The sequence below is a fragment of the Salvia hispanica genome, chromosome 6 (genome assembly GCF_029641045.1).
Source record: "Salvia hispanica isolate PSC_SH4W2 chromosome 6, Shi_PSC_v1, whole genome shotgun sequence".
NCBI lineage: Eukaryota > Viridiplantae > Streptophyta > Magnoliopsida > Lamiales > Lamiaceae > Salvia > Salvia hispanica.
The window spans coordinates 38087079-38113370 of NC_142697.1; the positions used below are offsets into that span (position 1 = coordinate 38087079).

At 38.2% G+C, this 26292-nt stretch overlaps 6 protein-coding genes across 7 annotated transcripts; 5 read left to right on the forward strand and 1 right to left on the reverse strand.

The window, feature by feature from the left end:
* The first annotated feature begins 98 nt into the window (after positions 1-98).
* Positions 99-1319, forward strand: LOC125207627 (uncharacterized). Its single transcript, XM_048107047.2, has 2 exons — positions 99-282; positions 974-1319. Exons 1-2 carry the CDS (start codon positions 178-180, stop codon positions 1058-1060), a joined length of 192 nt encoding a protein of 63 aa, XP_047963004.1. The 5' UTR covers positions 99-177; the 3' UTR covers positions 1061-1319.
* A 138-nt stretch (positions 1320-1457) lies between these two features.
* LOC125207626 (vignain-like) lies at positions 1458-3690 on the forward strand. 2 transcript variants are annotated; one of them, XM_048107046.2, is made up of 5 exons: positions 1458-2140; positions 2302-2690; positions 2760-2992; positions 3081-3221; positions 3302-3690. In XM_048107046.2, exons 1-5 carry the CDS (start codon positions 2124-2126, stop codon positions 3563-3565), a joined length of 1044 nt encoding a protein of 347 aa, XP_047963003.1. In that variant the 5' UTR covers positions 1458-2123; the 3' UTR covers positions 3566-3690. The 2 variants fall into 2 exon arrangements, with proteins under 2 accessions (XP_047963003.1, XP_047963001.1); XM_048107044.2 differs by having other exon boundaries at positions 1458-2690.
* A 364-nt stretch (positions 3691-4054) lies between these two features.
* LOC125208287 (actin-related protein 3-like) lies at positions 4055-9054 on the forward strand. The gene is made up of 9 exons (XM_048107866.2): positions 4055-4553; positions 4806-5271; positions 5903-6049; positions 6370-6462; positions 6644-6763; positions 6988-7098; positions 7187-7312; positions 7408-7506; positions 7760-9054. The coding sequence occupies exons 1-9, from the start codon at positions 4504-4506 to the stop codon at positions 7838-7840; spliced, it is 1293 nt and encodes a 430-aa protein (XP_047963823.1). The 5' UTR covers positions 4055-4503; the 3' UTR covers positions 7841-9054.
* An 800-nt stretch (positions 9055-9854) lies between these two features.
* On the forward strand, positions 9855-13116 carry LOC125207961 (T-complex protein 1 subunit epsilon-like). Its single transcript, XM_048107485.2, has 9 exons — positions 9855-10161; positions 10343-10661; positions 11114-11462; positions 11646-11778; positions 11877-11929; positions 12000-12102; positions 12277-12443; positions 12528-12641; positions 12767-13116. Exons 1-9 carry the CDS (start codon positions 9963-9965, stop codon positions 12935-12937), a joined length of 1608 nt encoding a protein of 535 aa, XP_047963442.1. The 5' UTR covers positions 9855-9962; the 3' UTR covers positions 12938-13116.
* Positions 13117-14301: 1185 nt separating this feature from the next.
* Positions 14302-17888, reverse strand: LOC125207962 (ultraviolet-B receptor UVR8). Its single transcript, XM_048107486.2, has 7 exons — positions 17694-17888; positions 16835-16871; positions 16406-16686; positions 15961-16310; positions 15466-15867; positions 14979-15366; positions 14302-14815 (listed from the first exon to the last, which is right to left on the reverse strand). Exons 3-7 carry the CDS (start codon positions 16628-16630, stop codon positions 14573-14575), a joined length of 1608 nt encoding a protein of 535 aa, XP_047963443.1. The 5' UTR covers positions 16631-16686; positions 16835-16871; positions 17694-17888; the 3' UTR covers positions 14302-14572.
* A 5650-nt stretch (positions 17889-23538) lies between these two features.
* Positions 23539-24220, forward strand: PSBY (photosystem II BY). Its single transcript, XM_048102872.2, has one exon. The coding sequence runs from the start codon at positions 23606-23608 to the stop codon at positions 24122-24124; it is 519 nt and encodes a 172-aa protein (XP_047958829.1). The 5' UTR covers positions 23539-23605; the 3' UTR covers positions 24125-24220.
* Positions 24221-26292: the final 2072 nt, after the last annotated feature.

A 26292-nucleotide genomic window follows, 5' to 3' on the forward strand; every position in this document is an offset into this window, starting at 1 on the left:
ATTAAATTTCAATGTAATTGCTTGAACGCCGTCGTTTTATATTATGCATGAAAACGATGTCGTTTTGGGTTGACATGCCGCATACTATGACTCTTTCACCTTACAATGGCCAAAATTAACAGGTAGTGTGAACTCAGCTTCTCGGAAAATCGTCGATTTTGCTGCAATTTTTCGAAGATGGTGAAAGTTGGGACGTTCTTCGCTATGTCATTCGGAGCATTCCTTTTCTGGGAAACAATGGACAAGGTCCATGTCTGGATCGCTCTTCACCAGGATGAGAAGGTATTTCTTTCGCACCCTCTGGTTCTTATGAGCGCTCGCTTGTTTTCTGATTGATGATTTTAATGTGTTCTTTCGGGATCTGCGGTTTTTGAATCGGGTGATTTCGTTCCATATAGGGCTGAAAAATGAGTAATGTTGTTCGAAATCGGAATTTGGCGATTTTTGGAGATTTAGGGTTTATTCAATTGGGCGTTTTCGATTTGGATCAGATTACTTTTCACTCGTTCAGCTCCTTGAGTAGAGAAATCTTTGAACAGGAATTGAGAAATTTTCCTTTTGGATCTTGATTTCTTCTCTTAAATATGTGTCTCCTGCTTCAGGAGAATAATGTTTTTACTGAATTCGTTATTCGCAAAACCTAACTTTTAGGGTTCCTTGAAATTACTCATTTAATGTCTGGAAGCCGGAGTTTGAGCTTGGGAAATGTAATTAATAGAATTGTAGTACCTTAGTTATGGTTTTACTTGGTGAATGCTGTCTTCTGATATTTAGCATCAGAGTCAAACGTCGTCGTTTATATGGATTATGGTTGAGCTCTGGGCCTGAACCTTTAATGTCTTAACATTGCATTATATTGGTCACCAATTGATTCTCTGCGAATTGTATGTGTTAACAATTGCATGATCTTTGATTGATTCACTGCAAAAATGTTGACTCACAATTTCTCTCTTGATGTTGCTGTTAACTGCAGAAAGAGAGAATGGAGAATGAAGCTGAGATAAGGAGAATGAAAGCAGAGCTATATAAGCAACAGAGAGAGAAGGATGCTAGCGTCTAATCTTGCGATCATGGTCTATCTTTTTGTTGTCATTTTTAAATTCTGGCAATAATGCTCGACTGTATTCAGATAAAGTGTGGATCTTGTACCATACATGCTGATTTGACGATTCACTATGAATATTGATTGGCTTTACAGTTTTTGTGCTTCCAATCTATCATTCTCAGCAGGTCCTTTTATTTTCTACTATATGATATGTTTTGTAAAACTCTTGATTGATCAACACTGTGGTGTGAAACCATTGATCTTCGTTATTCCAGACTTCTTCGTCTTGCTTGGTAACTCTCTGGTATATTTTGTGTAGAATGCCTGTGTTGTTTTTGAACTTTGGGATCTGAATGCTTCTTCCTGAATAGGCCTTATTACCATTGACAGTTTCACTGTTGTTAATATGAGTTTTCTGCGTTGGGAGCAATAGATCATATGCTCTGTAGCCAATGCCCAATGGTTTATGTTCATATTCATAGTTTCATGCCATTCAAACAGTTTCTCTGTTCAAAATGAACCATTGATGTTAATATTGTATTTTGTCACATGACAGGGCTTTATTATATCTTGATGAAATAAATCTCTGTATGTGATTAATCTCCTTGTATATTTTTGATTCTGATAATCCTTTATATAGTTGTATAAAATTTTCCTAACTAGCATTAACAATACCAAACAAAGCTAATTAAGTATGCTGAATCAATCATAATCATCTATTGAAGAGTGTTTATGTTTCCTTTTTATTTTTCGTTTTTATTGCATTCAGCAGCTGCAAGAATCTTGTAATACAATACAGCAATTATCTAGGAGATAGGGAATTAGAAGCTAACAAATCAGAATGGGAAGTGCAGTTACAAATTAAAATAGCCTGCTTTCCACTTTCTGTTTCTTGAAAAGGTTGGATTTTTGCACAGAATAGAAAATTGATGAGATTTCAAACAGTTTTATGACATAAATCGTCACGTTTTTGCAGAAGAAGCTAAACAAACACAGCATGATTTTCATGCTAAGCAGCCATATCATAACTCTCCTCCAAAAATAGCCACTTTTTTTCCTCAACTTTATCCTAAAAAAGATGAAAAAGGGCTCCAGGTCTGTATGTAGTCATCAAAGTTGTGAGATTACTAACTTTATCAAAGCTCCATAAATAGTGAATTCATGCATCCAATTTCAACAAATTCAGTTTCTAGATTTCAAATCATGGTGATAGCAAAGTTTCTCTTTCTTTCTATTCTCATTGCCTCAGTTTTCAGTCTCACAGTGAGCATAGACTTCACAGAGAAGGACCTAAGCTCGGATGAGAGCCTGTGGGACTTGTACAAGAGATGGAGGAGCCACCACACCGTCTCCCGCGATCTAGCAGAGAAACAGAGGCGATTCAATGTGTTCAAGGCCAATGTGCACCACATCCACGCCGTGAACAAGATGGACAAGCCTTACAAGCTGAGGCTCAACAAGTATGCTGACATGACCAACCACGAGTTCAGAGCCTCGTACACCTCGAAGATCAGGCACCACCGCATGCTGCGCGGTGCCAGGGCCAGCACCGGGTTCATGCACGAGGAGGCCAGGGATCTGCCCGCCTCGGTTGATTGGAGGGCTCAGGGTGCTGTCACTGGAGTCAAGAATCAAGGCAGCTGTGGTAGGAGGCCTTTTCTTGATCATATATATTTTTTTTGTGTGTATTTATTTTAAATCTTGTTTTTTGTAGGTAGTTGTTGGGCTTTCTCAACTGTGGTGGGAGTTGAGGGCATCAACAAGATCAAAAGTGGGGAGTTGGTGTCTTTGTCTGAGCAAGAATTGGTTGATTGTGAGCAAGATAACGAAGGTTGCAATGGAGGATTGATGGAACATGCATTTGAGTTTATCAAGAAACAAGGTGGCCTAGCAACGGAGAGCATCTATCCCTACACAGCCACCGATGGGAATTGTGATGCAACCAAAGTCAGCATATATATTTTAACCTCTCTCTCTTTATCTGACTTATTATAATATTGTGTTTCTTTATATGACTAGCAATATTGTGTTGCAGATGAATGCACCGGCTGTTACAATTGACGGCTACGAGAACGTGCCAGAAAACGATGAGGATGCGTTGATGAAAGCCGTTGCAAATCAACCTGTATCTGTTGCTATAGATGCTGGTGGTTCTAATTTCCAGTTTTACTCCGAGGTGCAGTTAACATTTCAAAATTTTATGATAGATCAGTAAAATCGTGTTTTCAGATTTATAAATCATTTTGTTGATTATAGGGAGTGTTTACGGGCGAATGTGGCACGGAGCTGAACCATGGGGTAGCGGTTGTTGGTTATGGATCCGCGCTGGATGGGACTAAATATTGGATAGTGAAGAACTCGTGGGGACCTGAGTGGGGTGAGCAAGGGTATATTAGGATGCAACGCGGTGTTGGAGAAAGAGAAGGATTGTGTGGAATCGCGATGGATGCCTCGTATCCTATCAAGTTATCGTCGGATAATCCGCAACCACCAGCGTCGCCACCAAAGGATGAGCTTTGATACTTGGGGAAAGTTGCATTGCATTAGGCGTCATTCAAATGCTTGTTGTATGGGGAAGTATCTGAAATGCAGTAGAGTACTTTATTTCTTAGTACTACTAATAATATGAATTGATTTAAGTTATAGTTTGAGCACCTTTATTATATAAAGAACCCATGATTAAATATTAAAAAAATAACCATGATTAAATATTTTTATAACTCATGATTAAATATTCTTATATTTTACAAATGAACAATAATAGAGATTAAATAGAACCCATGATTAAATATTCTTATACGTATCATCAAATATGTTATAAATATGAGTAGTAAATTTTGTACGCTCAATTATCTATTTAATCTCTATTATTTGTAAAATATAGGAATACTATATAATAAACGTGCTAAAACTCAAATATATTAAATGTATCATCAAATATATTACAAATATCATTACTAGAATATTTTGCACTTCCAGTTTTTTTTTTTTGATGAACACGAACACCAGGTCCACTATTGTCATTACTCAATTCAACAACTACAATTTTGCTTTCATGTAAAGAAAATGAAGAAAATAAATATGGCCTACCAAATCAATGAGAACCCTTTTCACCAACCAAAATCGAGCAACAGCATTTAATTCAGAATCCAGATTCCAACCGTTACTCGTTTGATTGCTCGAATTAGGAAAAAATAGAATAAAATTTTGTACCTCTTGTTTTTTTTCAATTTTTTTTCAATAAGAGTTCAAACCAGCTGCAAGCCGACTGTTTTTTTGTCTGGGTGATGAATTTCGCGACTATTTCTTCATCTACTAGATTTGTTTGTTGCTTCACCAACCCGGAGTTGAGAAGTCAAGCTCATTCCCACCAAACTCTGTTGACGTATTCCAAAGACTATGATCGTTTTTCTCCTTAAAACTATCGCAATTTTTAAGCAGCTGGAGTGTTTACTCTAATGGATTCCGGCGCCTCCCGCCCTGCTGTGGTAATCGACAATGGCACCGGGTAAGTTGATGGATTCAATTAGTATTTGATTTACCCTATTGAGATTCCTGTGAATCTGTTTGATGAAATGCGTCAATGATGAGTCCAGCTTTGTTCAATGGTCTTTCCCCCTTTTTGAAATTGAGGCGAATCTGTTTGTTGAAATGCGTCAATGAGTCCAGTTGTGTTGACTTCGCTGAATATTCAATGAATCAATTTTTAAGCTCGTTGTTTTCGATCTGTAAAAGAATGCTGTGTTTTGATCGGATTTAGGTATACAAAAATGGGATTTGCTGGAAATGTGGAGCCGTGCTTTATAGTTCCGACTGTTGTTGCGTCAAACAACTCGTTCTTGAACCAGCCGCGGCTGAATTCGACCAAAAACAGCAATTGGATAGGACAGCACAATGCAGGGGTGATGGCGGATCTGGATTTCTATATAGGCGAAGAAGCGTTGTCTAGATCTAAATCTAGCAGCACTTACAATTTGAGCTATCCAATTAAGCAAGGCAAGGTGGATGATTGGGATTCAATGGAGAGGTTCTGGCAGCACTGTATATTCAACTATCTACGGTGCGATCCAGAGGATCACTATTTTTGTTTGACGGAGAGCGCCTTGACTGCACCGGAGAGTCGGGAGTACACCGGAGAGATCATGTTCGAGACATTTAATATTCCAGGGCTCTATATCGCGGTTCAGCCAGTGCTTGCTTTGGCTGCTGGATACACCACATCCAAGGTTGGTGCTAACTCTAGCAGTCTTGGAATAACGGAATTGGAATGCTTTTGTTTTTTTCTCGAAATTTAGGGATTGATTGTTTAGAAATAATAGTAACTTATTTAACATTGAGCTAGCATGTTAATATTTTCAACAATGGGAGTTGAAATTGTGCAAATTTTTTCCGTGATTTTCAGTGAAGTTTTGTGTGAGATGAATTAGTCTATGGTTGAGTTAAGCTAGATGCATCTATTGATTTCAAATCTTCGTTAATTGAGGATATCACTGGTCTGTGTAATGGCTGAACATGTGCAGAAAGTTTATATCTTTAAGTTATCAATATGAGTCATTGATTCAGTGACATATGCGATCTGAGGATAGTTCCAGTAAAGGGGGAAAATGATTGCCTAACAGTAATATTCAATCATCAATTTGGGAAGATTGGTGTTCTTCTTTTTTTCTTTTACAGATTGACTCCACATATGTAACCTACTTATTTGAGATTGAATAGTTAGTAACAACTAATGTCATTTTGACTGTCCACTGATAAAGCAAGACGAGCCATGTAGACAATAGGATGAACATTATTACCACACAACCGAGTAGTTGTTCGTGATTTCTTGTTTTTCTTACTTTTCAATACTTCGCTTAGTGTGAAATGACAGGAGTTGTAGTGGACGTGGGAGATGGGGCTACTCATGTGGTGCCTGTTGCAGATGGTTATGTTATCGGGAGCAGCATTAAGTCCATTCCAATTGCAGGGAAAGATGTAACTCGGTTCATCCAGCAGCTCATGAAAGTATGATTCTACACTGCTTTGTATTTACAATTGGTCAATCGTTTGCAAATAGTTGAAATACATGTATTTCCATGCTGGACTCGGAAATTTGTCGATTTGGATTGTACATCATTGAAGAGGGTTCGTAGAATATGATGAGAAGTATATGGTTTAGTTCGTGAAATCAAACAATATTTTTTCTTTGTCGTTCTTGTGAGATGATGTTGGTTGTGGTGTTCTTTTTATAAGGGGGGGTTGCAGTATTCTTAATTAAGATAAACTTTGCTCAGACTAGTAGTAGCCAACTATTATTTCTCAGATTCTCCATTTACTCCGTTTAGGAAAGGGGGGAGCATGTTCCACCTGAAGACTCCTTTGATGTAGCCCGGAGAGTGAAGGAAATGTATTGTTACACTTGTTCGGACATTGTCAAGGTATGGTCTAAAGAATACCAACTTCTTAATTAAGGATCTGTTGTTTATAATCTCTCAAAAAGCTCAAGAAAGTAGATGCAGTCAATCTCTTAAATACCAAGGCATAATTTGAAAAAAGTTCGATATTTTCTGTTACATAGATCGTAATAATTTGTATTATCTGTTTTCTTTGACAAGCCAGGAGTTCAATAAGCATGACAGAGAGCCTGCAAAATACATCAAGCAGTGGAGGGGTACCAAGCCGAAGACTGGGGCTCCGTATTCTTGTGATATAGGCTACGAAAGGTTCCTCGGTCCTGAGGTTTGCTTCGTTTACTCTTTTTATGTGTGTGTTTTATCCGAGCAGCACTATTTGTACTATTCTTTTTATCCCCTGTAAACTATCTATCATCTTACATAGTAATTCCCAAAATTCTATAATGAGCGTTTTTTCACCTCTTTGTATTGTTATTTCCACGTGTTAATGGTATAGAATATATCCAATGGTAATAACACAGAAACTTATGTTCTGTGGTTCGTGTTCAGGTCTTCTTTAACCCTGAAATCTACACTACTGATTTTACCACCCCTCTGCCTGATGTCATCGATAAATGTATTCAGTCAGCGCCAATAGATACAAGACGGGCATTGTATAAGGTACTACTATAAACTAGTTAAATAGCTCTAAACTTCCATCCTTAGGTTGCCTTTTTCAGTTTACTAGAGCTGATCTGCAATATTGTAGAACATCGTATTATCTGGAGGATCAACCATGTTCAAGGACTTCAACCGGAGGCTACAAAGGGATATAAAGAAGATTGTTGATGCCCGAGTTCTTGCATCTGATGCTAGGCTAGCTGGTGAAATAAAGGTAACAGCATTAGCTCTTTTCCTAACTTGATTGTTGACGATATTTTGTGATGCGCTATTTTGCTGAAGTTGAGTGCCACAAACTTTTTCTTACAGTCGCAACCTGTGGAAGTAAATGTTGTTAGCCACCCAATCCAGAGATATGCAGTTTGGTTTGGAGGCTCGGTACTTGCATCCACTCCTGAGTTTTTCACGGTAAGTTTTACTACCTACATATCCTCTCAAAGCTTAAGATCACTATACCCAAAAATATGTGGCATCATCATTACTATCTCAATAAAGGCTTCAATTTAGTTAGCTCAGAGTAGAATTCAAGAACTGCTGCCAGTTGATGACTTTGATCTCTATAAATTCGACAGCTATGATGTTAGATTACTGTCTTGTAGACTTCTTGTCTCTTTCTCTGTCAATCCTAAATTCTAAACCTTAATATCTTCCCCTCACACAGGCTTGCCATACGAAGGCCGAGTATGAGGAATGTGGAGCAAGCATATGCCGCACAAACCCAGTTTTCAAGGGAATGTATTGATTCATATACATGAAGATCAATCAAACTAGATTCTTGTAGCTGTGAAGAAGACAATTTTTCGGGTCAAAATCAAAATCACAAAGCCACCAGCGTCAGCACCATTTCATGTGTTCCTTACTGACCATCAGATTGCAGCAGCCCAATGCAGTTTCTTTTATGATTTCGAAAGGAAAATCTCGATGAAGACGACCCGTTCGTCTCACCTCTGCATCATGCTGGTTAGAAAGATGAATATACCATCTCTGGAGTTGATGAATTTCTTTACATTAGCTGAATTTTCGTGGCCATAGATATGTCCTTGTACATTTTCATCAAACCTTGTAACTTATTTCCAAAATATGTTGTGCACATTGAATATAGAATATTAAACCTCAAATTCAAATAGGATACACATATCTACTCTTTGAAAAAGAAATAATGAGTGGTCCTAAATTGCCTAAAATATTTGGATGATCCATCTTTCATGCCAAATATAGCAATGGTCTGGAAGAAATAACGCAACTTAGGCTATTTTGCATGCATGAATAGTCCGCAACCTCCGCCGCTCCTCCGCCCTATAAATGACCTCCTTCCTCCACCATTTCCACCACCGCAACTCACATCTCCACATACAAGCTGCGGTATTCTCTTTCAAAAATCACAAAAAAAATAAATAATAATAATAATAAAAGAAGAAAATACTAAAAATGGCAAAACAACAAATGATTGCCGTTGCCTTGATCATCTTCTTCGCAGCCGTGGGGATGCAAGCCACCGCCGAAGACCCCAACGTTCACGCCGCCGCAGCCAACCTAGGCCCCGCCGCCGCCGCCGCCGGAGTGGACCCTAACGCCGTGCTCGGAGCTCTCAACGAAGCAGCTGCCCCCGGAGGAGCCTTGAAGAACGCCCATTCCCCACCGGCAGCTGGCGGCTCGCATGCTACGGCCAGCGCCGCCGCTGCAGAGCATGGAACCAACGCCGCCGCAGCGACCGCAGTGGCCGCCGCCGCCGCTGTTGGATCCGTTTTCTTTTACTAAATAAGGGAGCGGTGTAATAAGTGGTTAATTTTCGTTTTACTTTATTTTTTATTCAGTGATCATTTTATATCTCTAGCTAAGTGATCATAGTGGATTATTTTTCTTTATTAGATACAGAAAATAGTGATTCTTTTCCTTTTTTAAAGGAGGACTTGATTTCCTTGTTATAATATTATGATGGATCTCATCATTAGTTTATTATCATTCTAAATCACAAAAAATAGGCATTAGTAATTAATAATGTATAAAAAATAAAATAATTATCACCCTACCAAATGAAATTTTTAAGACAAAAATTGCAAATATTTCGAATCATAATCTCTTAAAATTTTATTTTTTCAAAGACATTAAACATAGTCCAAAAAATACTATTTGTCTAAAAAACTAAACAATACTACAATTTAGAAAATGACACAATTATAGCAATTCATAATTAAATATATTTTTTAAATTGTTTTTTATGGGAAAAAATCTCATAATTTATGTATTTAAATAAAAATACATTAAAGTTCTAGAGAAAAAACAAAATATGTTGTAATTTGTCACCATTTTTGCTACGTGCGTGATAATATGCCAAGTGTTCCACATCAATTTTGATTTAGCCGGAAATGTTTATCGATTGAAAAATAAGAAAATCTCAAAGTTTATGTTTTGAATACAAATATTAAAGCTGAGAAGAAAAATAAATCAAAAAGTGTAAAAAGTCTGTATTTACAAGACAAATAGTAACCGTTACTGATATAATGCATCGAATTGATATCACCAAATTATAAGCAATACTTTTCATTTTAGTCGATACTTAAAAATTGTGGCGAAGTTCGAATTTTAAAGATACAGATGAATTATCACAAATGCAGCTTAAATTTGTTGTAATTAAATAATATTCTTGTAATTAATAACTTTAAAAAAAAATCATAAAAATAGTTGGATAAACACAATATTACAGTAATGCCACTGAAGTAAACTAGGGCACAGAACCTATATTCATAAATCTAAACCTTGGAGAAATTTCTGAAATCACTCTCCTTCCCTCCACTCTTCCTCTTTTCCCCATTTTCCTATTCGGATCTGCTTGAAGATCCGATCCGTTCGCCCGAACCCGCACAATGTCGCTGGCCTTCGACGAATTCGGCCGCCCCTTCTTCATCATACGGGAGCAGGAGCAGAAAACCAGATTGCGCGGCCTCGATGCTCAGAAGGCCAACATTTCCGCCGGCAAAGCGGTGGCGCGGATCCTCCGCACCTCCCTAGGCCCCAAGGGCATGGATAAAATGCTCCAGAGCCCCGACGGCGAGGTCACCATAAGTAAGCCCTCACTCTGTTTTGCTCCCTTTCCTTTTAATTGAACTCCTAGGGTTTTGGATTTAATATGTAGCATTGTGATAGCTTCGAGTAAAAACTATTCCTTGTTTTCTGCTTTTGATAGCTCCGTGCTAGATTTCTGCTTGATTTTTTCTGTGTAAATAATTGCTGCTTTTGATGTCAGCAAATGATGGTGCGACGATTTTGGAGCAGATGGATGTTGACAACCAGATTGCGAAGCTCATGGTTGAGTTGTCGCGGAGTCAGGACTATGAGATAGGGGATGGGACGACTGGAGTTGTTGTAATGGCAGGTTCGCTTCTAGAACAAGCTCAGAAGCTGTTGGAGCGTGGAATTCACCCAATTAGGGTTGCTGAGGGATATGAGCTGGCTTCGAAGATTGCCTTTGAGCATTTGGAGAGTATAGCGCATAAATTTGAATTTAGCAGCGCAGATGCGGAGCCTTTGATCCGGACTTGTATGACTACTTTATCCTCTAAGATGTAAGTGCTGATATGCCCTTCTTTGAAACTCATGCTATTATTTGAGTATATTGCATTTTCTTTGTTATCTTATTTTTAAAATTGGCAAGTTTTTAAAATTTTTGATGGGTACTGTGAACTCTAGTGGAGTGTTCATATCTTAGGAGATCCAGATCTGAGCTACAGTTTTCGATGTTCTTTTCATTGTGCATAGTGAGGAAGCTTAAGAACTTGTTTTGATGAGTTCTGCTAAAGCAATGTCTCTTTCCCTCTCTGCTGCTGCTTTTCAGAATGAAATTTTGTTCATTGTCTTTTTTATGCTCTTAGCATTATTAAGTTATTATTGTCTTGATCATGTGAAAATTTGCTTAATGGACTTTACATTCAATTGCTATTGGATTGTTAAGTTCCAAATACTAATATTCAGCCTGCTGATTTTGACTTGTTTTTGTATTGTAAAATATGCTCTGCAGAGTGAATAGGTGCAAGCGCAGTTTGGCTGAAATTGCAGTCAAAGCCGTGCTCGCTGTTGCAGATTTAGAGAGGAGGGATGTCAATCTTGACTTGATTAAAGTAGAAGGGAAAGTTGGCGGGAAGCTAGAGGATACAGAACTAATATATGGAATTGTTGTAGACAAAGATATGAGTCATCCCCAAATGCCAAAACAGATTGAGGATGCACATATTGCAATTTTGACTTGCCCCTTTGAGCCACCAAAGCCAAAGACTAAACATAAGGTCGATATTGATACTGTGGAAAAGTTCCAAACTTTACGTCAACAAGAGCAGAAGTACTTCGATGATATGGTTCAAAAATGCAAGGTGACTTTTTTATGTATGTTATATTGTTTGCTCATAATTGTTTTTTCTACAATCTTTGCAAAATTTGTGGCAACAATAAATCATGTCCATCCTTGTCATGGTTTGATCTATGTTTGGTATGTATGCTTGAAATCCATAGAAGTAAAGACTTTGGTGTAATTTAAAATCATCAATTTGTCACAGGATGTTGGGGCCACTCTGGTGATCTGCCAATGGGGTTTTGATGATGAGGCAAACCATCTGTTGATGCACAGGAATTTGCCTGCTGTCCGATGGGTTGGTGGTGTGGAGTTAGAGCTGATAGCCATAGCCACAGGTTTTTGGCAATCCTACAATTTATTGAATATTTTTTTACTTATGTTACTTTCTCTAGTTGGCACATCTTACAAAACATTTTCTCGACTTTGTTATTAGGTGGGAGAATTGTTCCCAGATTTCAGGAGTTAACAACAGAAAAGTTGGGCAAGGTAAGCTTGTACGTTGTCATACTTACATCTAAGAAACCATATGACCTAACTCTTTGATTACTCATGTCAGGCCGGTTTGGTTCGAGAAAAGGCTTTTGGCACCACTAAGGATCGGATGATATATATTGAACACTGTGCGAATTCAAGGGCCGTGACCATATTTATACGTGGTGGTAGGTATTCTTTCAAGTTCTACATTTTGATATGATTTTAAATCTATCAGAGGCAGTTGAGATTTTCCATGGTCGATTCACTTATTATTTTATGTTTTTACTTTGGGTTGTGTGCTCATGTCAAATGCTAGAACACGGATGCGGATTGATTCTTGTTTCCTGACAATGCTTTAGGTAATAAGATGATGATAGAGGAAACAAAACGTAGTATTCATGATGCCTTGTGCGTTGCTCGGAATCTCATCCGTAACAACTCCATAGTATATGGTGGTGGCTCAGCTGAGATTTCCTGCTCAATTGCTGTGGAAGCAGCAGCTGATAAGTACCCCGGAGTTGAGCAGGTCAGCCCACATCCTTCCCTCTTGAACCTTCAGTTTCCACTTTCAAGACATTTTTAGCATAACAATAATCTTCCAATTTTGCAGTATGCAATCAGAGCCTTTGCAGATGCCTTAGATGCTATCCCGATGGCACTGGCTGAAAACAGCGGCCTCCAACCTATAGAAACTCTATCCGCTGTCAAATCCCAGCAAATCAAGGTAATTTCACACCCGGCTTCTTGTCTCGCGCATTCCTTTCATCAGAATCAGATAATGACCGCCCTTTGCATCACTAGCTTTCTGTAAACACGAGTACTAACATGGACATGATCTTCAATGTGCAGGAAAACAACAGCTGCTGCGGTATCGACTGCAACGACGTTGGCACAAACGACATGCGTGAGCAGAACGTTTTTGAGACTCTGATCGGGAAACAGCAGCAGATTCTGCTTGCAACACAAGTTGTGAAGATGATTTTGAAGATTGATGATGTTATCTCACCTTCGGAGTATTGAATTTTTCTACATGATTTGCTTGAAATCTTAAATTTTGCTGTTATCAAATGCTGTCGATTTTAGGACCTGATTTCTTAGGTTTCTTGGGTTGTGGAATTGGTCGATTTTAGGACCTCGTTTTAACTTATGTGGAACTTTGGTTTTCTCTCTTTGAGATGGGCTTTATATATTTCTCTACACTTTTTCGTCTTCTTTATACAAAATTTTCTAAATTTAATCATATACTCCAGTCAAATTCAACAGGAATGCAGGAATCATGGAAATAATTCGTGAGCATTTTAATTTTTTGTAATATTCAGCCAACGATATGTTATTTGACCGTAAATTGAAATATTGCTAGGATACATTAGTAAATTGCAGGTAAGTTTTAGAGCGTTTGAAGTCAGTTTTACTTAGCAAAAATATGCAATTCAACTAGAAATCAAATATTATAACACTTCCTTGGTTCTGCCTATGTAAGATGTTTCTATTTGCCATTTGGCATAAGAAATTAGATAGTGATCTTTAGTGAATTGTAAATATTAATGTAAGAGAAAATAAAATAAAAGAAAAAGAGAGAATAAATTAGAAGAGATAACAAAATATATTAAGATAGAGAAATAAGCTCACTATTGTATAAATAAAAAAACGTGTCAATAAAAAACGTCTAGGTTTCCAGTGCATGTTTATGTAAGGAACCATTACTAGTAATTTCTTATTATTGTAGTATTACTAAAAATTTCATGCATCTTGATCATGATCTTTTTATTCAAATTAAGATTTTTTATTTTGGTGCTGATGCTATGACAAAAATATATGGAAAAAAATTCTTAATTATGATTTATAATAATCATCAAAGATGAGAATTTTGTACTTATCTCATCATTCCTTCCTTTTTAGCAAATTACCACATATGTGTCAGTCAGTTATGTAACGGCGTTTCAAACATAATTAAAACCTCTCATTTTTTCAACATTGTTTTATCCACGCGTTTTAAACCTATTGCAACATTAGTATATAAACGCCGAAAAGAGAGAGAATTTATTTTGTAGACCGGATCAGAATTCAACATCTCATGTGATTTATTTGGCAATTTGCCTCATATAAAAAGGCTGAACAATTTTAATCTGGTGATCAACTCTTAAAATTGCAGGCCAAATAAAATCATTCAGCTTTCAGCATGCATTTAAATTTACAAAAATGTAATTTCAACATGAATTAAATTATACAAAAAATGTAAAAATACAACCCTAACATTCACTACGCACAATAATATACACAGCACAATACATCAAAATAAAAACAAATCTCCAAACACAGAAACCAAAAACACATTAAAGATACTCCTCTACATTGAACAAAAGAGAAGCTTCACACGCTAGTAATAATGGTTAAAAAAGGCAATTTTTTCACCAATCTTAATAAGTTAAAAAAGAAATCTTGATGAGTCATTCTTAAAACTATTTACTGGTTTCAGACAAAGAGCTAACGAATTTCTAAAGGAGGTTAATTCTGCAGCTCCTAAATCCTACCCTTATTCACAATCACTGTTTCTATTTACACATACCAATAAACCATGAGATGAAACCATCATATATCTACAATGCAATGTTAATAATGAGATTAAAGGCAAAGGGCAGTACAGGCAGATTATAGTCAACTGAGGTCCACCTCGACGCGGTCCGGGTTCGCCCTCTCCGTCTGGTTCGCCGCGAGCTCGACCCCGAGCTGCCCCTTGTCACCCGCCCCAAACGCGTAGAGCTTGTCCGAGTCCGTGAGTGCGAATGTGTGCGCATTCCAGTATATCGAGTTCGTGAGGCTTACCTGCACGACCCTCTCCTTCACCTCCTTCAACGAGGTCACGAGCTCCGGGCTTAGCACGTTCGTGTGCCTGTTTCCCTGCAATCGAGCAAACGGACACGTTAGGTCACGGATTGAGACATCAACTGTGGAGAACCATTATTGATCCTCTTTAAGGAAAAAAAAAAGAGAGAGATCCTAATCAGTGTCTCGTCTCAACATGAGATGAGACACTGAGACACGGATTGGGACGGGATCAAACCTGCTCATCAGCAGCAGCGGTGTTGTGTCCAAGGCTCGAGGACTCTCCACACCCGAAAGAATAGACGTCCCCATCGTCCGAGACAACGAAGGTCGTGTAGTCCCCTGTTGCAACGTGTACGGCCTTGACATTGCTCAGTGCCTCGACTACTTTGGGAACTGATTCGCAGTCCTCGTTCCCGTGCCCCAAGCAACCGTACCGCCCCCATCCCCACGTGCATACCCTTCCATCCTTCCCGACCACTGCAGCGTGCCAAGCACCGGCAGCAACTACAACGGGCTGAAGATTCAACACTGCAAACTGTTGGATCAATCTCGGCTGCTTCTCATCCGTTCTAGTACCGTGCCCAAGCTTCCCACCTAGCCCACACCCGACAGAGTATACCGACCTAAAATCACGTACAAACGAGGCATGTCTGTTTTAGGGAACTCACAAAGCCAAAAACTCAACAAATTTGATGTTTAAATAAGGATAGTAGGGAACTCACATTCCACTAGGTTGACATGCCAAAGCAAGAAGGTAGCAATAGCCAGCTGCAATTTGAACCACAGGTATATTTTCGAGATCTCCCAACAACGGGCGAGGCTCAAGATCATTAGGTTCCATTTGATGGCCGAGTTTGCTCTCGTCTCCCCAAGAAAAGGTGTAAATCCTGCCTTCTCTAGACAACACGGCGGTGAAGAAGTTCCCAATAGCAGCTTGGACAACAAAGATATCTTTCAAAGATTCGACTAGCTGAGGCGTAGTCACTAACTTATTCCCTTGAGCCCCGTATTCGGCTTCACCAAAAGAATCTTTCCCAAAGGCATAGACGCGTCCTGCATCACTAATCAGCATTGTTCGTCCAGCCCCAGCCGCAGCATGAATAATGCGGATTCCTTGCAGAGATCTGCATCAAAACAAGTGTGCATTATCTATCAACTTTACCCTTTTGCAAAATCTAGGGTTCTCGTAAGGTTTAGAGAGGATATCCATATCCGACCTAATTAGGGAAGGGCGCGTCTCCTCAGTTGTGGTTCCATGCCCAAGCTGGCCGGAGCTGTTGGAACCGAATGAATACACGGCTCCTTTAGAGGTCACAGCGAGGCTGTGGCCAGGGCCGGCTATTGCCTGCGACTTCTCCCTCCTCGTACATGCTTCCCCTGCCAGCAAGTATCTCAAGACAAGCTTCCACGAGCCACCACAACTCTGCTTCAAGCATTGCTGCTGCTCTATGGTCATTGGCTTGAATATGGCCCTCTTCTGGCACATATCAAGAGCTGCAAGCTCAGCCAATGAGAGCTCGTGGTCAGGGGCGAAGTGCGCAGGCTGCCTAAAAAACGAACAAGTCGCCTGCAACAAGCATTATGAATTCAATCAGCGGTATCATCAACTCTAATGTCAATCAAGAATCCAACTTTGGGAAATGGCAAGTAAAACACACTTGCCTCGAGTTTGGCAAGATCTTGCGGGTCTAAATTGCAGGCGGACAGGAAATGCAGGACGATGGAGGGGTTAGCAGACAACGGGAACTCCCCTGGGGTTGCATTCCCAAAGCAATGTCGTTGCTGCCTCTGGTGTGCAACATGGGGAGGCGGAGCAAGGGGCGCGATTGCCTGCTCGGTGATGTTGTGGTACTGAACGCTCGATGCTCCACTAGCCGTGGCATCCATGGGCACCGCTCTATCGCTGCAGTGCCCTAACTAGGCAAGAATGGATAGTCTAACTACTGAAATATAACAAATTCACAACAAAATGTAAGCTTTTTTTTTCGATTTTTTCTACCGTTCTAACTAGGCAAGAACAGATAATCGAACTACTCAAAGATCACAAATTCACAACAAAATGTAAAATGTAGGAGATACAATAATCAGTACCTTTCTAGCTACTTGTTCACTGTTTTTAAAATCAACCCTGCATTACAAACACAGCTATGAATACACAATCAAGAATCAAATATATGCAACGAATGAAAAGTCAAAAGAGATGCTAAAGATGAAGAAAACAACACCAAAAGTCACAACTACCAATCACAGAGAGCTAAAGTGAGAAACACAAGCACCCATCAATGATCAAACCAGAATCAACAAAAAAACAATATGTGATCCAATGAGAAAAGGTAACAACCCAAATTAAAGCATCAAATCAAATGATATCCAACAAGCAAACACATTCAAACAAGCAACTATCTTCTCCACAAGAAAAAGAAAGGTGTAAGCGTAGATTGTACGTATACTAAAAATGAAGAATACTGTTGAATGAAGCATTCCCAAAACCACCACAGAATATCCCAACACACCAAAAGCACCCAAAAATACAAAGGAATTCTCACAAAAAGAGGGTTAATCTAAAAATCCCAGAAATGATTTGGCTGATGATCATGATTCTAAATGATCATCGCAATCCAACAAAACAAATTAACCTCACAAAATCCAGTCTTTCAACATCCGATCGCCCAAAAAAGTTAAATTTCCTTTACAAACTGAAGATCAAGTGGGATTTTATCACAAAAACCAACAAGGGGCAGTCTTGATTCTGCACATTGTTACACAAAAACAGATCAAGAGACAAAAGGGGTAAAAAAACCCAGAAAAGCAAAAGCTTTTCACATGCAATAGGCGCACAAGATTTCCCCAAAAACCCACTTATGAAAGACACATCAAAATTTCCGATCACAAAGCAACAGCCTTGAATTTGGGTTTCACAATGATCAAAAGGGAATTTTCAGGTGATTACTTGCGGTTGAATTTTTAGCCTCGCAGATGATTAAAAATTTGATCTTGATGATGGGATATTTGTGTAGAATTCTTCCTCTTCTTTGAGAAGGGTAAGAGAGAGAAAAGGAGGAGTTTTTGTTCGGAAAGAGATAGTATGTGTGTGACTGTGTGTGAGGTTATATAGAACGCCTTTATTTTCTCTATAAATCGGATGGAATGTATTGAAATTGAAGGGAACAGAAAGATATGAGGTGTCAACCCTGTTTTATTCTGTGGCTTCTGCTCACACTCACACGTTTTACTGCGTGAAAATTATACTGTTTACATGCAAAATGGTGAATTTCAGAAGAAGATAAAGAAATTTGGGTGTATCTAACTACAATCCCAAGATTTTGGGAGATTGAATTTATCCAAATCTAACAAATTCAAGAATTTACCAATGCTATCCTCTTAATAACGTTTTCACAATCTCACCTTATATGGAGTATTATAATTATCTCGTAGTATTGTGCAATTACGAAATATATCAAAAAATGAAATGAATGATTGTGTAATGGAGAATATCCTTTCTATATCTCAAGGGTGAAATTGTCATTTACTATGCATTACTTAATCCAAGATTGTATAATTTGAGGTGTGACCTCAAATTGCGATTCCCAATCATATCTAAAAGATTAATATATGATAATATAACAAAGATGAGGATAGTGGAAACCTATTATTTCTATGTTAGAAATGAGAACCAATTATAGTTGCTCACATATAAATGTAGCGTATATGTTTATTATTATCTTAAATTTGCTATAAATTTATAGTAATTAACTAGTAAATAGAATAATACACTTCAATAAAATGAAGGAAGAGTGATTGTAAAGTTTTGTGGTATATAGCTTGTTTATTAGAAAAGCAAGAACTCAACATCCACATTTCATAAAATTTCAAGGTTTTGAAATAGCAAATCATTCGAATATATATACCCAAATAAGAAACAAAATCCTTATTTAAAACAATATTGATTTATAATCAACGATAAAAGTGTCACCATGAGAGGGAGCTCAGTTGATCCAATTGATTTGGATTATCATAATTATTTTATTTAATAGGAACAAAAATATGTATATAAAATGTAGGTCATGGCTATCTATTGGCCTAATTTCCCCACTTTTGGACTTATTGCTATCGTATTAAAATAAACCAGTGATATTAAATGTGTGTGACAAGGGACCATAGGATTGAGTCAATTTCTTCATCCATTATTGGGAGCTTTGCCCAATTAAATATTGGTGGCATATTATCTCAATTGGCACGTCATGTTTGATTCATAACTACTGGGCATTATATATTATTCCGATAAGGGAATGTGATATTATTTGGTCTAAATTTGTCAAGTGCTGTAAATTTGTGAAGCAACTATTTTTTTTATTGCAATATATGTATCTATATAAATACTCTCTCCATGTATATGCGCACAAAGTTAGTTTCATAAATACAAGTATCATCTTAATAAATAGCAATATGGCAAAAATGTGAGGAGAGATGCTAATAAGCTGGTGGCTAGATTGCTTTTGTAGTGGTGGTGGTGGTCTTTTTCATTTTTCACAAATTATGTAAACACCTAAAGAGATCAAAATACATGGTCTTGTTGAATATATTTGGAAAGTCCAAATGTTATTAAAAATAATGTGCAATCTGAGAGAGAAATAGCATATAAAGAACTCCCATCACTAATATACTCCATTATGTATTCGACATGATAGAGAAAAGGGCCATCCCATAGGTGGGGTGGGAATGAATAAAAAAAGAAATTGATGGAGTATATTTTTGGTGAATGACGAAAATAGGAAATTGTGATACCCTATTACTGAGCGGATGGCATATTTATAACACAATCTATACAGCATCTAATAATAGAGACTTTGGGTAAATACGATCGAATTATGATGCAAATTAGTAAAATATGTGAAAAAAGATAAAAAATTACTTTGAAGTAGTGTTAGTTGATAATAAGAATCATATAATTAATAGTGTAAATTAAGGTGTAAATTTTTTAAAATAAAAAAGTAGACTAATTTTCGGAAACAGACCAAGTTAATAAAAGAGGATAATTTTTGGAACGAAAGGAATACATAGAAAACCAAAATAATATGTTTGAGTTCATATATTATAGGGCATTTTCCCTCTTGAACTTTGACCATTTACTAATTTATTTTTTTCTCTACTAAATAGCGTAATCTGTTATTGAATACTTGAATAGTTGGTAATTGAAAATTTAAAAAGGGAAGGGGAATTGCATAATCGATGCTTCGTTCTACTTTTTAACTAAGCTTTTTTATTATACAATTCCTAAAATGTGTGATAAATTATTCATATAATATCACGATTTAATCCACTTGAGAATATCAAGGTTTAATAATCCTGACACGGTTGGATTCATGCACTTGATGGAAATAATGTGTATATATATGTATATAGTAGAGAGTTTGTATTAAAATGACAACCCCTCTTAAAGTGATACCGTGACATTACTTATATAATAATATTATAAACGCTACACAACAATATTATAAATGCTAAACAGCAATCTATATATTGTTGTATAACGTGTTGGATATTGCTGGCCAAGAAAAATATTACTGGCCATCTTTTTCAGATGTTTTTTACCACGTGGCAGCTTATTATTCGTCCATGTGTATAAATGATTGGCTAGGAATGGTGGTATGATGTTATTTTAAGAGGTGGTGGCACCCTAACACTTCCCTACAGTAGAGTCTTTATTAAATTACATATATATTTATAGATATTAATTGAAGAGGTATTTACACTCAATCCGCATGTTTTTTGCTGGCCACGATGCCCAATTCAATGTTTTCAAACTGTGATTCAATTTAATGCGTCTTGATATATAATATAGTAGAATGTATTTAATTTACCCATTAAAATCTATTTTGTTTGTCAATCAAGCAAATAAACACAAGCAATCATTTATATTAAAGAAAAAAAATATTGTTTTACCCAACTTAACAAATATTAAGATTCCTGACATTACTTGCAACAGTAATACTCTATGACCTACAATGCACTAAAAAATGTATATGACCTAATCACCCACCATACCTTAGTTATAACTAATATAGTATTTAAATAATTAAGACGAATGTCATGAGTCCTACTAAGATGTTACCACCACTTGTCCACTTAAATGAATTTCTTTTGTTTTTACTCCCTCCGCGCTATTTAAACTCAATTTCATTTTTTAGATGTTCCATTTAAAATGACATTTTTTTAAAATATAAATTTTATTAATCTCTCTACTCAATTCATTTATATAAAATATTCATGCTAAAAATGAAATGTTTCATTTTGTTTGGCACATAGGGGTGTTAGAATGTACATATATGTCAACATAGTCCATACCAAATGTCAACATAATGGTACAATCGTCCATACACTTGCTACTATATAGATGTCCTGCGTTTAAATATACTAGTACTCCTTAGTACATTTCTATGTATGTTCTAAGGGCATCCGCATCCCTGTCTCTTATCCGTTTCTTAACCGTCTTATTTCTTCACTATTTATGGGCCCCACTGTACTTTTCACCTCATCTCTTAACTAAGAGACATCACCTGCATCCCTCCATCTCTTAACCATCTCATCCCTTAACTATTCATTCAATTTTATTTTTAATTTTTATTTCCAACAAATTCAATTGATATTTCATTGAAATATTAAATTAATACTAATAATTCATTAAATCATTAAACACCACAAAAATTACAACATCCGAAAATACGAAAAATACATAATTGAAATCCTATGGAGTATTTTTAATTTTAATTTAAATTTTTTAATTTTCAATTTTTATTACAATAATGAAAAATACAAAAATTAAAAATTACAATATTTTAATTTATTTTATTTTCGAATTTTCCTGATTTTTTTTTAAAAAATAAAATTAAAAATTTAAACGGATATAAACGACGCACACTCGCGGGCCGACGAGTGGGCGTCACGCACGAACCGGAGCACGCCACGTCGCCAAGGCGCGTGTCTCGCCAGCTCGAGGCCGGCCTCTTCGGGACGCGTCACGCGGCGAGATGGCTTGTCTCTTCGAGACGAGATGCATGCCGTATCGCCGTCTCGATGCTGTCTCATCTCGTCGAGACGAGATAGACGAGATAGAGACCGCATCGAGACGCGATGCGGATGCCCTGATTTTACATTTTTACATAGATGTTAAAATAATGATTCATCGGTTAAAAAACTGAAACACCGAAAAAGTGTTGGTTCAAATTTTGTTTTTCTAAGTGAATGAAAATCCGTAATGAAAAAGGGAAAGTAACAAGGTTTGTAGCTTTCATTTTGTTGACAATTACTATATGGTTGTAGTGGATATCATAACTTATAGTACTGGTCTTCATGATGCTTATAAGAAACATGCATATGTTGAATAAAAAATACTCCTAATTAGTATGCTAGCTTTTACTTATACGACAAGCTATTGTTAACATCTTATACACTACCCCTCACTCTAACCTTTTTATGTTTGACTTTTCAAAATTCTTTATTTTTGATATGTACGTCCATTAAGTTTGGGCATGAATTTTATGAAATTGTATAAAGGCATTGGTGGAATATATGTCCTATATTTCTAATTATTTTAATTAATTAAATATTAGATACCTTATCTAAAATAATTAAAATGAGTGGACCTACAATAAATTAGAACTTTTGATTGGGGGAGAGAGTAGCATCCAAACACCAACAATATTGGACAAGTTTTATTAATAAAATTTAGAAATATTTTAATTGCTCCATTTATTAAAAGGGTTCTATACTTCTATTTATCGATGTACTCGTATATCATGTAATTACTAATAAGTAATAATCTACTAAAGTAGCCCAAAACGTTTTAAAACATTAATTATACGTAGAGGGAGCCCAACCAAAGGCCCAATGAAATTACAGACACTCAAATAGTAACTATTGATAATTACAGAAACGTGAATTGGGCTTTTGGAAATCGGGATAAAGGATCTCAAAATCATGGGCTAAATATCATACATAAGCCTAGTACTTTCTCCGTCCACTATTAAATACTACTCTCTCTGTCCCAGCTAAGATGACACATAATTTTTTCGCACTTTTTTTGAAAAAATAATGATAAATAGTTAAAATAGAGAAAAAATAAAGTAAGTTAGAGAATATTATAGAAGACACTATCTTCTATATTATCATCTTTTTTACTTTATTTTCTCTTCACTTTAACTATTTATTAGTATCATTTTTTTTCAAAACACGTGAAAAAAGGAACGTTTTTTTCAAAACATGTGAAAAAAGGAACGTGTCATTTTAGCTGGGACGGAGGGAGTAGTATCCTATTTTTTCTTTTTCACCGATCCATCAATAAACATTTCATTTAACTTTTACTCCCTAATTCTAGCGAGTGAACCTCACATTCCGCTAACTTATTACATCCACATTTTATTACTAAAATTTTTAATAGAAATATATATTTCATGTTCCAATAACATTTTTATCTTCATTTTTTTATAAAGTCAAATGATTTCTTAAGTCCGAACCAGTAAAAAATGAGACATTTATGACCGGACAAAGGGACTGTACAAACTACTATTGTGAATACTTTCAACATCCGATTCCACTAAATATCACAAAAAAACACTATATACCTAATTATGAAAGAATATGAGAAGAAAGTTTGTGATAAGAAAATGGAAGTGGGACATTCCACATGAGGTCCAAATCTCACCCACCAATCACACCCTCAAGATAAGAAAACAATCCAAAATCCTAACTCCCATTGGTTCCCAAATATTTCTACCCATTTTCCCTTATTTTCACATTCCAAAACTTTAATTACACTAATTTCTTGATCACCCATATTCACCCCCAAAAACACACACACACACAATGGCAGCCACAATGGCCACAACCATGGCACTCCTCAACCCCAAATGCTTCACTCCCACCACCGCCATCAAGCCCACAAAGCCCCTCCTCTCCCTCCCCAAATTCCTCACCCCCGCCTCCGCCCCGGCCGTGGCGGGAACCGTCTTCGCGGCCCTGTCGGGCGCAGAGCCGGCCTTGGCGGCCCAGCAGCTGGCGGAGATCGCGGAGGGGGACAACCGCGGCATCGCCCTCCTGATCCCCATCATCCCGGCGATCCTGTGGGTGCTCTACAACATCCTGCAGCCGGCGCTCAACCAGATCAACAAGATGAGGGTCACCAAGGGCCTCATCGCCGGCCTCGGCGGTGGCCTAGCGGCGGCGGGGCTCCTCCATCCGCAAGAGGCGGCTGCCGCGGCGGAGGCGGCGGCGGACAACAGGGGGCAGCTGCTGCTGTTTGTGGTGGCGCCGGCGATTGGGTGGGTGCTTTACAACATCTTGCAGCCTGCTTTGAACCAGATTAACAGGATGAGATCGGATTGAGTAAAAAGGATGTGTGTAATTATATGAAATCTTCTTCTCTTTTTCATGTGCATGTGATTGTATTATTCCTAATAATAGAAACTCTTTCTGGCACAATTTTCTTCATCTTGATTTTGTTAGGGTTTAATTTGTTAGGACTTTGAACTGCAAATGGATAATTTGTTAATTTGAATGTATTGTTGTAAGGTTCTTGGCCTCGTGGGCCCACAAGATTTTGTCTTTAAAAATCATGGGCTTTAAGAGCACTCCCAATTCTCTCCCTAAAAACTCCCTTATTTCTCCCTAACTCCTGCCACATCAGCGCCACATCAGCACCAAAATTTATCCCCAGTTTTTAGCCAACTTTCTGCTCCAATGGTTTCTCCCTTATTTCTCCCTTATTTCTCCCTAACTCAACATTTCATTTTTACATCATCATTTTTAATATTATTTAATTTTCCCTACAAATGTGTTTAATAAATAGATTTATAAATGAACAATTCGTCGTTGTATTAATCATTGGAAAATATAATACAACGAGAAAAAAAAAACTACAAATAAAAAACCATAAAAAACAAGGATTTAAAAAACTAAGAGGGAGAAGCGTCCGACGAGAGGTCCATCTTGATCTTCATATTTTGGATGGTCGACCAGAGGGACTGCTTCTCTTCTGGGGTTCCGCCGCCGGTGAAGTACAGCGTGTACAACTGCGCCAGAGTGGCGGCATTGGAAGAGAACGTGGCTTGTTGTAAGAACGGGGATTCCGACTGGGCATCTGACGATGTGCCCTTCCCCTTCCGCCTCCCCTTCGCCTTCTTCGCTCCCACAGGGCGCTCGTGCGGACCATCCTCAGACAAGTCGATGGGGATCGCGCTGCCCTCACTCTCCGCACCGCTAAGTCGCGAGCGCACCGATTTCCCGTGCAGCGCGCTGTGCATCTCCGTCCGGAATTTGGGGAGATCCTTCAGCCTATCATAGATTTTCCAATACTTGAAGCCCTTCGACAAGAACTGGCCACTATACATCCGGATGGCCTCATCTCGGACCATGTGCTCGTTCTGGCCACTCGTCATGTTCGTCATCAAGTTAGAATATATACCGTTGAAATGGGCGCAGTCCCTCATGAGACGCTCCCAATGCCGGCGGATCGCCTCACTGCCATGGTCCTTCATCGAGGCAGTCTTGTTGGTCGTGTACTTCTCCGTAACCTGCGCCCAGAACATGATCTCAGTCCGGTAGTTGCTGCGCACCGGGTCTTGCGTCGTGTCCGCCCAGCAGTTGGCTATCAGCTCGGACTCTTCGAGAGTGTAAGTAGTCCTTGTCCGCTTCGGCTTCTCATCGAAAGCCGTATCAGTCGCAGCCGTCGACGCCGGCGCCTTCCCCTTCCCGCTCCTGGAAGGCGGCTCGGCGGGCGTTTCTTCCACCTCGTAGTCGTCCGTGCTGAGTGTCGGATCCGTTGTGTACGTCGCGGCCTGAGATTCTTCGTCGCCTGGGGTTGATCCAGGGGTGTCGAACAACGATGTGACTATCTGGGGGCGATACACATCGTCGGCTGGAGAGGGCATGCTGAGGGCAGACTGGAAGTACGGAGAAAGTCTGCGTGGCGTAGGAGTCTGCAATGGGGACGGACCCGCATATGGATATTGGCCGGGAGGAGAACCCATCGACAACAACGAGCTCATCCACTGCTCATTTGCTTCATCAGTGTTGGGAATTTGCGAACTCGACTCTTTGCCCTTATCCTTACTTTTTCGAGAATTTTTCCTACTAGAGCTCATAATTTTGAAGATTGAAGATTGAGATAAGAGATTGAAAAATTGAGAGAATTGTGTGTGATGAATGGAGGAGGAAGAGGAAGTATTTATAGTGGTGGAATTATAGATATAGCCGTTTAAAAAAAAAATTATCGCCGAACATCGCCGAATCGCGCCCACAGTGGGCGGCGATGTTTCGGCGATGGATCGTCGGTTGGCGTTAATTCGGGAGGAATAACGCCGAGAATTCGCCGAAATCGTCCCATTGGCCGGTGAAAACTCGGCGATTTTCGGCGAAAAATCGCCGAGTTTAACGCCGAGCCCATTGGGAGTGCTCTAATGGATTATAATTGCAGACAAAAGGATGCAAAGCCCATGGGCCCAAAGTCTTTAGTTCAGTTAGAAAGTTTGATGAGTTCAAATCGGATCTTAGAT